Genomic DNA, 12,653 nt, shown 5'->3' on the forward strand with positions numbered 1-12,653 from the left:
CTGAGCCAGCACATCCCTGACCCCAGCACACACCGCTGCCTGTGCCCCCTCCCCCACCCTGGTGGAGGGGGGGGCAGGTTTGTTCCCCTCTCCCCTGGGGAACCTTTATCCGGTCGCTCAGATATCTCCCAGCAGAGCCCCCCACTGCATCCCGCTCCCTCCATAGTCATCTGTCCCCCGAAGCCCCACTGAGCGCCGCGGTGCCCCCTTCTCCCCCCGCCTGCAGCGAGGGAGCGCGGCCAGCCCCCCGCCACCTGCCGGCGCTAGCTGCAGCGCAGGGCTGGGCCTGGCCGGGAGCGGGCTGGGCAGGAGGGAGCGTGGGAGCCCAGGGAGGAGGAGGCCGGGCCCCGCCCCGCGCAGAGGAGGGGCGGCCGAGCCGGGCCGGGACTCGAGTCGCTGCTGGCGGGGGAAGTTTCCCAGGGTCCGGGAGGGAGGGAGGGAGGCAGCCTGGCTGCGCTGGTGTCTGGCTTTGCGGCGCGGGGCTCTTGGCCCCGCCATGGATCTCTAGGGCGGGGGCGGCGGAAGAGCGGGGTCCGGGTCCGGGATCGCGAACGGAGCAGCGGGATGGGCTCGGGGGCCGGGTCCCGGGCGCTGCTGGGCGGCAGCCTCCTGGGCATCGCGCTGCTGGCGCAGCTGGGAGCCGGAGCAGGTAAGGGGGCAGGGGATCCCGTGCGGGGTGCGCGCCGGCTGTGGGAGTTGTGGTCTGGAGAGCTGGAGCGGGGATCGCGGCAGCTGCGAGTGCCAGGGGACCCCCACCCCCGGCGAGCTCTTGTTGCTCAGTGTTGGGGCAGTTTCGGGGACCCTGTTGTTGAGGGGTCCTCTCTTGGTGTTTGGGGGTCCTGGCGATTTCGGGGCCCGCAGGTTGGCGTTCCGGGGGGGGGCGTCTAGTGGCGTCTGGAAGGGGGGCGACGTGATCTGGTCCCTTCACTTTCTCTTTATAAACTTTGCAAAACTTTTTTTTGGGGGGGGGGGGAGCTCAAGGCCAGGAATCCGCCGCGCGCCCCAATGATGCGGGCTCCCCCGGCAGGGATCAGCGGCTGAATCGGGGGGCTCAGGACGGGGACGGCTCCGTCCAACTTGGGAACTACTTGTAACCCGTCTCTTGTGCGCTCCCCCCTGCTCGGAGCCCCCTCCCCTGTCTGCGCTGGGGGGAGGGGGCCGGCCCTGTGTCTGAGCACAAAGAAAATACTTAATCATTGTATAATCCCCGCTTGGGGGAGGGGGCTGCGCGGCCCCTGCCCCGCGGCTGGGCTGGGCTGGGAGTTCGCAGGCACTGATTTGAGGCTGCGGGGAACAATCCTGCGCTCCTCTTCTTTCACTATTGACTAGAAGTAAACTTTCCTCGCAGCCTGCGCCAGCCAGCCTGGGAGCGTGGGGAAACCTGGAGCTGGAGCGCGGATCCGGCTTCCCCAGCCGGCGCCTTCCCCCTTGCCGCCCTTCCCCCTCTCTGCGGTCGCGGCCTCCTGCCCATGAAATCCCCACGAGCCAGGCGCAGAGCGTGGGGGGATCCCATTGCACTGAGGTGGGGGCTGTACAGTGGGGGGTTCGTGGGTGAGTTGGGGTGGGGGGAGCAGGGATTTACATGAAACGGCTTCCGGGGGGCGCTGGGGCTGACCTTACATTTGATGGCATTTCTGTTGCGGTTCAGGGGGGGTGATGTCCTGCACAGATGCTCCAGCAGCTGCTTTGACTCTGGTCTCTTCCCAGCCCCGATGCTCAAACTTTTTGTGTTGGAAAGTAACTCCGAGGCCCCGTCCTGGGGCGCTCCCAGACCTGCCCGGGCTGGGGCATTGGGGCAGGGCACCCGCTGGCTAGGAAACACTGAGGGCTGGGAGAAAACTTCAAAATGCTTACCCAGCTCCGCATTGGGCCAGCTGGGATCTGGCCTCCCCTGGCTCCGCCGGGCAAGTGGCAAACTCAGCAAGAGTCCTGGGAGCCCAGCTGGCCAGCCAGCGGCCCCCCACCCCCCAGTGAGTGTGAGCTGGGACTCGAGGTGATGCATCTGGGAGATAAGATGATTTAATTGCGTGTCCTGCACCGACTTGCCAGCACACAGCAATGTGCCAGCAATGAGAGAACTGCTGTGAAAGGTAAATACAGTGCAGGGTTATTATTCAGCGTGGGTTTCACTCGCCCATGAAGCTGCTGGACTGGTTTGTGCAGCTCAGGGAGGCCGGCCTGCTGCCTGCGCTCCCAGCCAGCGCATGGGAACACATGTGGATGGGCCCAGGGTCTGTGGGATGGCTGCTGCAGGTTGTGGATGCCCTGAAGTATAACCCCCTCCACCCCCCCTTGCTGCCTGGCTGGACATAGACCAGCATTGTTCTTGTTGAGCAACTCGCTGCATTGCTGGAGTCCCGCCGTGCTGTTCGTTCCTGAGCAGCGCGTGGCCCCATGGCTAGACGGGTCTGGCCACTCTGCCCCCGCACAGACTGCTGGTGCCAACCCCCCCTTGCAGGAACTTGGAGTGTCTCTGTCCTGGAGCCAGCCTCCAGATGCACCCAGAGCCAGCCTCCAGATGCACCCAGACAGTGTCCTCACTAGGGAAAGGCACCTCTAGCCCCGAGTGAGGCAGAGGCCTTTGCAGCTCCAACTGCTTGGGGGCTGGGAGGCCTTGGGCTCAGCTCAGGACTCTTCTGGGTAAATTCTTGTCTTGGGCAGTAGTAGTGGAAATCAGGAGGCAGCAGCCTGGTCCTCCCATCCGGGGGATGAGCTCGGGGGGACTGGCCCAGTCCCCTGTTCTGGGGATGAGGTCTTGTGGGGGACAACAGCCTAGCTCCTCACCCCCATCCTGGGTATGAGGTCCTCCTACCTTTGCAAAGTCTCCCACTTTCAGGACTTTCCCTGGTTGATTTTAGCCACCCCCTGTTTAACCTCCGCCTTTCTCCAGAGCAGCCTGGCTCCCACAAAGCAGGCTTCTCTGTGCCCTGCTGCAGCAGCATGGGCTCCCCGGAGCGCGATGGTTTGTGTGGGACACGGCACGGCTGGTTTGTGGCCAGGCTCCCCATGTTGCCCCCTAAGTGAAGGGGCTGGTGGGGGCAGCTGCCCCTGTGGAATGAGGTGGGGTGGGGAATTGGGTGGCAGGCAATGGCTCGGTGATGCTGGCCCCCTTCTGGGTGCTGGCCTCTGTCATTCACCCACAGACCATCTCATAGAGCTGGAAGGGACCTGGAAAGTTCATTGAGTCCAGTCCCCTGCCTTCACTAGCAGGACCAATTTTTTGCCCCGATCCCTAAATGGCCCCCTCAAGGATTGAACTCACAACCCTGGGTTTAGCAGGCCAATGCTCAAACCACTGAGCTATCCCTCCCTGCCCCTCCCCAGTGCTGGCTATGCCCAGGGAGCGCTCAGAGCTGCAGCAGCTGCCTCCCCTCCAGATGCAGGAGAGGGCCGGCTGGCTGGGCCATTCACTCGCCTGCCCCTTTCTTCTCCCCATTGCGTTGCTAGCCAGTGAACAAAGCGGCCAGGCAGCTGGAGAGCTGTGGAATCTGGAGAGGGCCCTGGAGCCGCCTGAACAATCACACTGGCTAATCCGGTTGTAAACACTCCTCCCACAGAGCCGCTGGCTGCAGCAATAGGGAGACCCAGGGACCCAACCGGCCAGGAAGGAGTGGGGCTGGGGGGCCCGCCTGCCCCAGCACAGCCAGCGCAGGCCATGCTCCCCTGCCCAGCTGGCAGGACAGTGTGGACCTGTTCTCAGGGGCTCTCTGCCTGGCTAGTGAGCCCCCTTCCCTGCTGCCTTGGAGACTGCTAGAGCTTTCCCCAAGACAGCATCCAAATGTGCCCCAAAATCAGGGCCTGAACCTGCTCGCCCACCCAGGATGGAGACCAGGAATCCTGGGGCGGGTGGCGTCTCCCGAGCCCCCCTCCACTCATGGGCTTTTAGCAACACTGACCCCTTCCCCCACCATGGGGAGAGTGAGGGGCAGGTGAGCCTCCCCGGGCCCTGCCGGGGGCGCCAATTGCACTGAAGGGTGCCTAATGGGGCCAGTGGTAGGGGTCCGGATGCTGGGCTTGGACTGCACCTTGGAAGTGACAGGTCCTGTCTCCCACTCCCACCACCCCCGCACCAGTCGGTCCCCCTGCTCTGGGCTGGGTCACAGAGGCCCTGACTCTCCCAAGCCAACCACTTGGCTCTGAATTGGCTGCACTGTTGGGGCAGGGGCAGTTGGCTGTGTCTGCCAGGCCAGGGGAGCCAGCTCCGCTGTCCTGTGACGGTCAGTTCTGGTCCATCCGTGGGTCCTTGGCTGGCAGGAGCAGCCCTTCCCCTGCCCTGGGGAGTGGGGGAGTTGCAGCAATGGGATCCCTGACTGAACAGCCTGGGGCGCTGGCTGAACCCTCCCTGGCCCCTGAGCTTCTCATGAGCCTTCACAAATGCCACAGAGGAGGCAGGTTGGGGCTACTTCTGCCCCAGCATAAATGACTCCGAGAGGGCAAGTGACTGGCCCAGTCATTGGCAGAGCTGAGGATAGAACCCAGGAGTCCTGGCTGCCTCACCTTCCCCTGGCCCATTCCTCTCTGAGTGGCTCTGGATCCTATGTTCTGCTTGGCAATGTACACTGGGCTGGCTTGGCCTTTGGGGTGCTGTTTCAGGCAGTTGGGAGTTCCAGCAGTCCCTGGGCTGGCTGCGGCTGTCGGGTGCCTGCCTCACTGCACTAGCGTAAGTGGTCCTGCTAGGCTGCCTGTGGTCAGGATCCCAGGGCGCTGGGGCTGCTGGGCAGCATGGGTCGGGGTGAGAGACTCTGTAGGTATGTGCCCTGCCTCGCCTGGCATACCTGTCAGGAGAGCATGCCGGTCCCTGATGCAGAGGGGTGAGGGGCTGTGTCCCAGCATGCACTGCCCCTGTCTCAGCTGTGGGGGGCGGGGGATTACGGGTGCTGGGGCTGGGCTAGGTGTGTGTCGGCACAGCGCCCCCCTCGCTGCCTGTGAGCCCCCAGGGCTCAGTGCTGAGCCCCCACTGCTCGCAGCACCTTGCCTGCAGGGGCTGATGGGAGACTGTGCCCCAGGCCTGCCGGAGTGAGAAGCTGGGGGTGGGGGTGTGTGTCTTGTGTTGCCAGCAGCTGTGTGTCCTGAGCACAGGTGGGGGTTCCTGGGTGTGAAGGTATCCCACTTTGGACAGCAGGACTTGGGGGAGGTGTGGGGGGTCGTTCTGTGCCTCTCACCCTCCCAGGAATCCCAGAGCCCTCCGGGGCAGCAGAGCCTCCAGGGTCATCCTGTCTTACCCTGCCTTTGGCAGCGTGGTGAACTCCCCCAGCGTTCCCACAGCCTCTTATCTCCACTGTCCTTTAATTTCTGCAGTGATGGGGCCTTGACTGCTGCTGGGTTTATTTTTTTGGGGGGGGGGAAGTGGGCGCTAGTGGGTTAGAATTGGGGGTGGGGCTGGCAGTCAGGACTCCTGGGTTCTATCCCTGGCTTTGGGAGGGAAATGGGGGCTACTAGGTTAGAGTGGGGGAGTGAGGTCGGTAGTCAGGACTCCTGGGTTCTATCCCTGGTTTTGGGAAGGAATTGGGGGGCTAGTGGGTTGGGGTGGGGCTGGCAGTCAGGACTCCTGGGTTCTCTCCCAGTTGTGCCACTGACTCGCTGGGTGACTTCAGGCAGTCCCCTTCCTATCTCTATGCCTTAGTTTCCTGTTGGTGCTCTCTTTGGAGGGCTGTGCATGCTGAGGGTTCCCCATTGCACTTCCTATCAGGCCTCCCTGCAGATGGGGAGTTGGAGCTGGCACCCAAGGGGTTAATGTTCTGGGACCCCTCCCCCCCATTCTGACTCTAGGCTGGAAGAAGTTAGGACTCTTCTTAAAACTCTCCCTCCCTCCGCTGCTGGGCCTGCCCTGGGTATCACATTGGGGGGCGTGGGACCCCCTCATCGCACGTATCCCAGTGTGGAACAGGCCCCAGACACATCTGTGCCTGACAGGCAGGGTTTCCGTGCGGGGCCTGAGCGTCCTCCTGGCACCTGGGGCAGCCCCGCCAGCTACCCAGGAGAATGAGCCTCTCAGCATCTCGTCCCCCTCCCCCAAAGCTGCCACGCCTGGGGCCCCTCATGGGGCTGGGGGTTGGCGCCAAGGGCGAAGGAGCCCAGGGATCAGGGTGTGGGGGGGAGCTGTCTAAGCCCAATGCCACCCCTTCGGTTGCAGCCTTGTGTGGGGAGGGGGCTGGCCGGCTGGCGGAGCGAATTCCACTGCAGCACTGGCTCTGGGGACTGGAGTGGGGGAGAGGGGCGGGGGCGGCATTGTCTCTGGGAGCTAATCTGTGTGCTGGGCACGCAGCGCGCTCCAAGTGGGTCTGGAGGAAATAGCTGGTGGGGGAAGGAGCGAGGCCCCTGAGCCCTATGTGGCCTGTGGGGCTCAGGCTTGGCCTCCTCTCTCTCTCTGTATGGGGGAGGGGAGGGGGCTGTTGGGTTTGTGCCTCGTCCTGCTCCTCAGCCATGGAAAACTGCTGCTGGGGTTTCCTTTTGGGATCGGCTCCTCCACGGGGCCTGGAGCTGCAGCCCCAGGGGCATAGAGATGTCTGAACCCCCATTTATTCCGGGGGCCAATCCAACTGTGACCAGCCCACCCTACCCTTCCAGTGAGTCCCATTAGAAGCCCAGGCAGTGGCCCATGGGTGTGGGGTGTCTCTAGTTTGCCCCCCCCCCATGCTAGCCCAGCTGCTGGCAGAGCTGCCCAGGGGTCTGGAAGGGGAGAGGGCTCACAGGGCTGGGTATCCTGGCCCCTTGACCCTAGATTGGGTCCAGCCAGGGCTGGCAGCTGGTCCCTGTCATCCTGGCACAGGCAGCCTGGGTCTCACTCTCCCTGGGGAGGCTTCTTCAGGAGCCTGTGGGGCTTGGCAGAGCTGGGGCTGCCCTGGACAACAGGTCCCCGTGCTGGGGGCTGGGAGGGTGGGCTCTGAGTCAGTCTCCCACAGAGCGACCCTGCATCCCCAGGCTGTGGGAGCCTCGCACTCAGGGTGGAGGCAGAGGGCTGGGCTGGCTGTAGGGTGAGCTGTGGGTGGAGGTTCCTGGCTCGTTTGTCGGGGAGCCGTCGGGCCTCGAGCTGCTGTAACACCCAGGATGGTTCAGTCGCAATCCCCTCCCAGCTGTGCTGCTCTGTCCCCTGCATGTGGGGCCGAGGCCCTCGGCTCTGTTCTGCCTGTAGCCCTGTGCTGCCTGGCATGGCCCAGCTTCCTTGGCAGGGTCTGAGCCGAGGTTCGAGCTGGCAGGCTACTGCTGTATGAGGGGCCCGGGAAGGGGCAGAGATTAGCAGGGCAGGTCCCTGGACACTCGATGAAGACACTGGCTGGGCTCTGAGGCCCTGACAGGCCCAGCTCTCCCTGTGGGGTCCTGGTGGCCTGGGCCCATGTGCCACAGGGCAGAAGGTTCTCGGAGCAGGAGCTCTGGGGGCTGCTGTCCCTTTGATCCCAGGGGGTGCGGGGCCCTAGCGTCTGACTGGAACCTGCAGGTTGTGCCTGGAGCCCTGGAAACCCCTGTCCCCCTCCCCCTGTGCTGGATGGCACTGGGGGCTGGTGGTGGTGGAGTCACACAGACCTTTCCTTGGCTCACTGGTAGGGGGCACCCCCAAGCTAAACTTCCGAGTCTTGCATGGAACTTGTCTGTCAGCTGCCCTCCTCCTGGTTTGTGGTGTGTGTGTGTCTTCCCTTTGCCTGCTGCTGCTGGGATGAAACGTTCCCCATGCAACTTCAGTACCAATGTTAGTGCGGCGTTGACTCTGAAGCCTAATGATGGCTGTTTAAATCCCAGCCCTGATAGCAGCATTGCTGTTGATCATTTCAGGGTGGGGCTTGGGGTTATGGGCAGGGTCCTGCCACATCCATCCAGTTTATGGGGCGCTCCGATGTTCCCTGAGGCTTGCCCTGAACAGTGTGCTCTAAGCCAGACGGCTGAGGATTTTAAGGTCAGGCTTGACAAAGCCCTGGCTGGGATGATTTAGTTGGGAATTGGTCCTGCTTTGAGCAGGGGGTTGGACTAGATGACCTCCTGAGGTCCCTTCCAACCCTGATCTTCTATGATTCTATGGACCAAGGACCATCTGGGTGGGGCGGGGGGACAGGGAAGCAAAGAGCAGCTGCTGTCAGGGGTTGCTGCTAGGACGCCCCCTGGATCCCAGTGCCCTGATGCCCCTACCTTGGTGGCATGGCCGGTGACTGAGCTGGGCTTCCCACTGAGGGGCTGGGTGCGAGGGAGCTCTGCATGGGGATGGGGGCAGGGAGGTGAGGGGGCCACTCCTCTCTGCTCTAATGGGCTCTCTCCCGCTCTCTCCCTGCAGCCGTGCAGTGTCTGGAAGGCTCCATGCCCTGTGAGAATGGCGGCCAGTGCATCCTCTACTCCAACGGGAAGGCAGCCTGCGTGTAAGTGACCCCCTGCCCTGCAGGTTGGGATCCATGCCCGCTGCCATCCAGCACGGGGCTGTGGGCAAGACGGGCTCCATGGTGGTGGGGTGTTGCTCACAGGCGGTGGGGGTGGGGGGGCTTTCCCACCCTCCCTGGGGTGAGGGGATAGGCAGGTCTGAACCAGCAGGAACCGGAGGCCTGGGACTGGGTTAGCAGGAGGGAGGGTGGTTCCCGGCAGCGCAGCCATAAGGAGTAAGGGCAGCCTGGCCCAGTGGTTCAGCTGGCCCAGGCCAGGTTCTGGAGCGCTGGGTTTTGTTCCTGGCTCTGCCCCCATCTTGCTGCACCTCACCTGATGCATGTCCTTGGCTAGGGGCCTGCACAGCCCCTGTCACCGTGCCTGGCATGGCCCTGCCCCAAAGAGCTGGTGGTGATTGGGGGGTGCCTGCCAGCAGGGTGGGGGGGTCATGGCACCAAGCCCCAGTCGCTGCTCTGCTCGGTGGAGCTGGCAGAGCTGCCTGGGGGTAGGAAACACCAGCAGGGCAGAGGGTCAGGGCTGGGGGATGTGGGGAGCAGCCACTTACTGTGAGGTAACCTCTTGCCTGCTCCTCGTGGCCCCTGGGAAGGGATGCAGCAGAAGGGACCCTTGCCAGGCCAAGAGAGGGGAGTCACACCCCGCTGGGGCTGTGAGCATGTGGGAGGGGCTAGGGGTTGCCCTGAGCTGATGGGAGCGGGTGATGCTTGGGGCAGGGTGGGGGGGTTATAAGAGTGCGGGGGGTGGGGTGGATCTGTTTCCATGTGAAATGAGGAATGTCAGCAGCCAGGCAGTGGGCAACTCACTCTGCCCCTGGAGGCCCGGCTGTTGGGCGTGACCCCTCGTGTCCCCAGGCTCTGCGCTGGGGAGGGGAACACGGGGTGATGCTTGCTGACGCAGAGGGGCAGGAGGGCTTTCAGCCGGGGTCGGATGAGCTGGGAGGGCGGCTGCAGAAGAGGTGAATCTTGTGCCTGGGGGGAGGCTAGTGGAGGGCAGAGTGACAAAGTGCCTGGATGTTTTCTTTGGGGCTCCCTGGGCAGAGAACTGACACCCTTGAGCTCACATCCTCTGGCCCTCTCCCCTGCCCACTCCTACTGGCAAAGGGGCGGAGATCTGCCTGCCTTCCCCCTTGTTTCCTCCCTGCTGTGGCTGTTGCAATCCCAGATTGCAGAGCAGTGTTAGCAGTGACGTGTGCTGGCCCCCCTGCGGCTCCCCACTTCCTGGGGGGGGGGAAGCTCCTCCTTCCCAGCCTCCTTCCCAGAGTCTCCCAGACAGGGGGCCTCTTCAGGAGGGGGCCCTGGAGTCATTTGATCCCAGCGGCTGCAGACAGCGCTTGGAAAGGAAGCAGCTGCTGATCTGCAGAGCTGGGGGGGGGGGGGTGGGGGGGGATGTGAGACCCAGGCTGTGTCCGGAGCTGAGCTGACCCCATCAGGCTAGGGTGACTGGGCTGACCCCCTTCCCCAGCCCCCATTGGAGCAGCTGGCCCGCATGGGAGAGGCCAGGAAGGAGTGTGCTGAGTTTCCTGGTTCTCAGCCCTGCCAGCGGGAGCACCTGAAGGGTGGCCGTTTGACTCCCCGGCCCTGGCTGGACCACCGGAAGGGGCTGGCGGGAGGGCCTGCCATCCCTGGGCCCCAGCCTGGCCAGGTGCTTTCCCTGGTGGGGCTGCTGTAAAGGCCATGTGGGGGCCAGGAATTCCAGCTGTGGGTGGGGAGGGGCTGGGAACAAAGGGGAGGTGGCACTGGGCCATGGCAGCTCCTGCCGTGCCTGGACCCGCTTGGTCAGTGTGGATGGGAGATGGGTTTGGAATGGCGATTGCCACTTCTGCCATGCTGTGCCACCCGACAGGTTTGCAGAGCCCTGGCGAGCCAGCTGCAAGGGGCTGGGGCTGACTAGCATGGGGTGCTTCAGTGAGTGACATCACCCTGCCTCACGGGAGCAGAGCTGGGGATAGAACCCAGGAATCCTGACTCCTAGTGCCCCTGCTCTAACCACTAGACCCTGCCGTCTCTGAGCCCAGTAATGACTTTCTCTGTGAATCACTTCCATTTTCTTCCTGCATCTGACTCTGTAGTGCGAGCTCTGGGCGGTGGGGGCTGCCAGTGGGGCAAGGCAGGCTGATTATCTGGGAATTCTCTCTCCAGGGCAGGGCAGGGCTCCCTGATGCTGGGGAGTTGGAACCGGACGGGGCTAAGCCCTGGAGACTGGGTGCAGGGGGCCTTGGCAGCTCCTGGCAGTCTGTCTGCAGAGCCGGCTCTGACCTGTCACCCAGGTTGTGGGGTTCCAGGGGGAAATGGTTGGCGCCTAGTGGGGGCAGCGGCTGGCTCTGTATGGGTAGCCTGGGTGGCCCTGTGCCCACCACTTCCTGCCGAGTGAGCCAGGAATAGCTGAATAGTTTCTGTGCTGTGCCCTCGCCCGGTCCCCGCTGCCCCTAGTGCCAGGCCACGGCACAGCCGCCGCGCGGGCAGGTGCCGGAGCTCGCAGTGGCAGGTTCCCGTCTCCTTGCTGCCTGCGTTGGAATGCCAGACAGGTGGATGGGCCTCCTGCCGCCCCGCCCCGAACAGGTGAATCACCGGTTGTGGCGCTGCCTGGCCTGGAGCAGGAGTAGGATCTGGATTGGGCCTTGTTGCCTGGCTGCTGGAAATCGTGGGCTGGAGTGTGGGACTGGAGCACCAGCTGAATGCTGACCTGGCCTAGTGCCAGAACAGGCACAGTGCCCCCAGCCCCCTGCCCCATCTCACTGGAGCAGGCTCCCATCTGCATGCTGGGTTCTTGGTGATCTGGAGACAGTCCCCCGGTGCTGTGGGAGAATCAGGGGGAGGGGGCAGAGAGGATTGGGTATGGGGGGCAGGAGGGGCATGGCGGGGCCACTGAGGATCAGGGGGTGGGATGGGAGCAGTGGAGGGCAGAGAAGGTCAGGGGAGGGGTGGAAGGGGCACAACAGAAGCAGAGATGATTGGAGATGGGGCAGAAATGAGCAGCCGGGGGGTGGGGCTGGGAGAGGCATGGTGGGGCACGGGGCAGAGAGGAGCAGCCGACAGGGGACTGGAGAGGGGCAGAGAGAAGCGGCCAAGAGGGTGGGGGCAGGGGGAGAGGAACGGTGCGGGGGCACGAGGGGGCAGCTGGGAGGGCAGAGAGGAGCGGTGGGAGGGGGGGGGGGACAGGGGACATCCAGGAGGACAGAGAGGAGCGGCCGGGGTGGGGGGCAGAGAGGAAAGGCCGGGGGGGATAAGGGGGGGCAGGAGCAGAGAGGAACAGCTGGGGGGGGCGGCAGGGGCAGAGAGGAGCAGCCCTGGGACAGAAGGGGGGCAGGGGGTAGAGAGGGGTGGCCAGGGGGACAGGACGGGAGAGACAGGGAGCAGAGAGGCGCAGCTGGGCAGGCAGGAAGGGGGTAGGGGACAGAGAGGAGCGGCCAGGGGGGCAGGACGGGCGTGGCAGCGAGCAGAGAGGAGTGGCCAGGGGGCTCTCCCTGCCGTTTGGCTCAGCATGGTGCTGGTGCTGCTGGAACCTGTCGAACGGGTTGGAACGGCTCAGGGAGGGCTGAGAGGAGGGGAAATGTATCTCCGTCCCAGTGCCAGAAATCTGCCCCCCTCCTCCCCAGTGTGCGGGGCCCCTCACAGGGGGGCAGCTCCCCGTGGGCCCCATGTGCCCCATGGGCCCTACTGTGCCAGCCTGGAACTGGGTTTGCTGCCTGGGTCCCTCTGCCAGGCGCCCTCGGGGCGAGAAGGGGGGACTAGTTTAGGCTGGATTGTGCCCGCCCAGGCGCCGCAGGAGGGGGCGCCGAATGAGCGTGGGAGTTGGAGAAGTGGGGAGGTGGGGGACAGGATTGGAGCAGGGGCTGATGGGAGATGGGGTGGGGGGAGTGAGGATGGATGGGGGAGGGGCCCATGGGGAGTGTGTAGGTGGTGGACAGGATTGGAGCAGGGGCTGCTGCGGTGGGGGGAGTGGGGATGGATGTGGAGGGGGCTGCTGGGGAATGCATGTGGGAGGATGGAATTGGAACAGGGGGGTGAGGTCAGGGAGTGCAGCAGAGACCACTGGGGGATGGGAGGGGGCACATGCCAGGGTAGCCCCCATCTGCCAGGCGAAGGGGCATTCTGGGAGCAGACGGGCAGTGTGGCTTGGTGGTCAGAGCAAGGGGAGGCAGGCTGGGAGTCAGGACTCCTGGGTTCTATCCTCTAAAGCTGGCTGCTGCCTCCTGCGGCTGGGAGGTATGGGGGGAAGTTGTGCCCCTGTGTGCTCTCATGCCCAGGGGCGTCCCATCCCTCCAGGAGTGGGTGCCTGAGGCAGCCGCCGGGGTG

The 12,653-nt window shown here is 64.3% G+C and overlaps 1 protein-coding gene across 1 annotated transcript in view; it reads left to right on the top strand.

Moving 5' to 3' along the window:
* Nucleotides 1–564: 564 nt before the first annotated feature.
* The window catches only part of LOC135891625 (neurogenic locus notch homolog protein 2-like), a 46,241-nt gene continuing 34,152 nt past the window's right edge, over nt 565–12,653 (top strand). The window contains exons 1-2 of the mRNA XM_065419235.1: nt 565–649; nt 8,261–8,342. Of these exons, the coding sequence (XP_065275307.1) occupies nt 565–649; nt 8,261–8,342 (167 nt within the window). The remainder of the gene's footprint in view (nt 650–8,260; nt 8,343–12,653) is intronic.

This window comes from Emys orbicularis, chromosome 19 (genome assembly GCF_028017835.1).
Source record: "Emys orbicularis isolate rEmyOrb1 chromosome 19, rEmyOrb1.hap1, whole genome shotgun sequence".
NCBI classification, from domain to species: Eukaryota; Metazoa; Chordata; order Testudines; family Emydidae; genus Emys; species Emys orbicularis.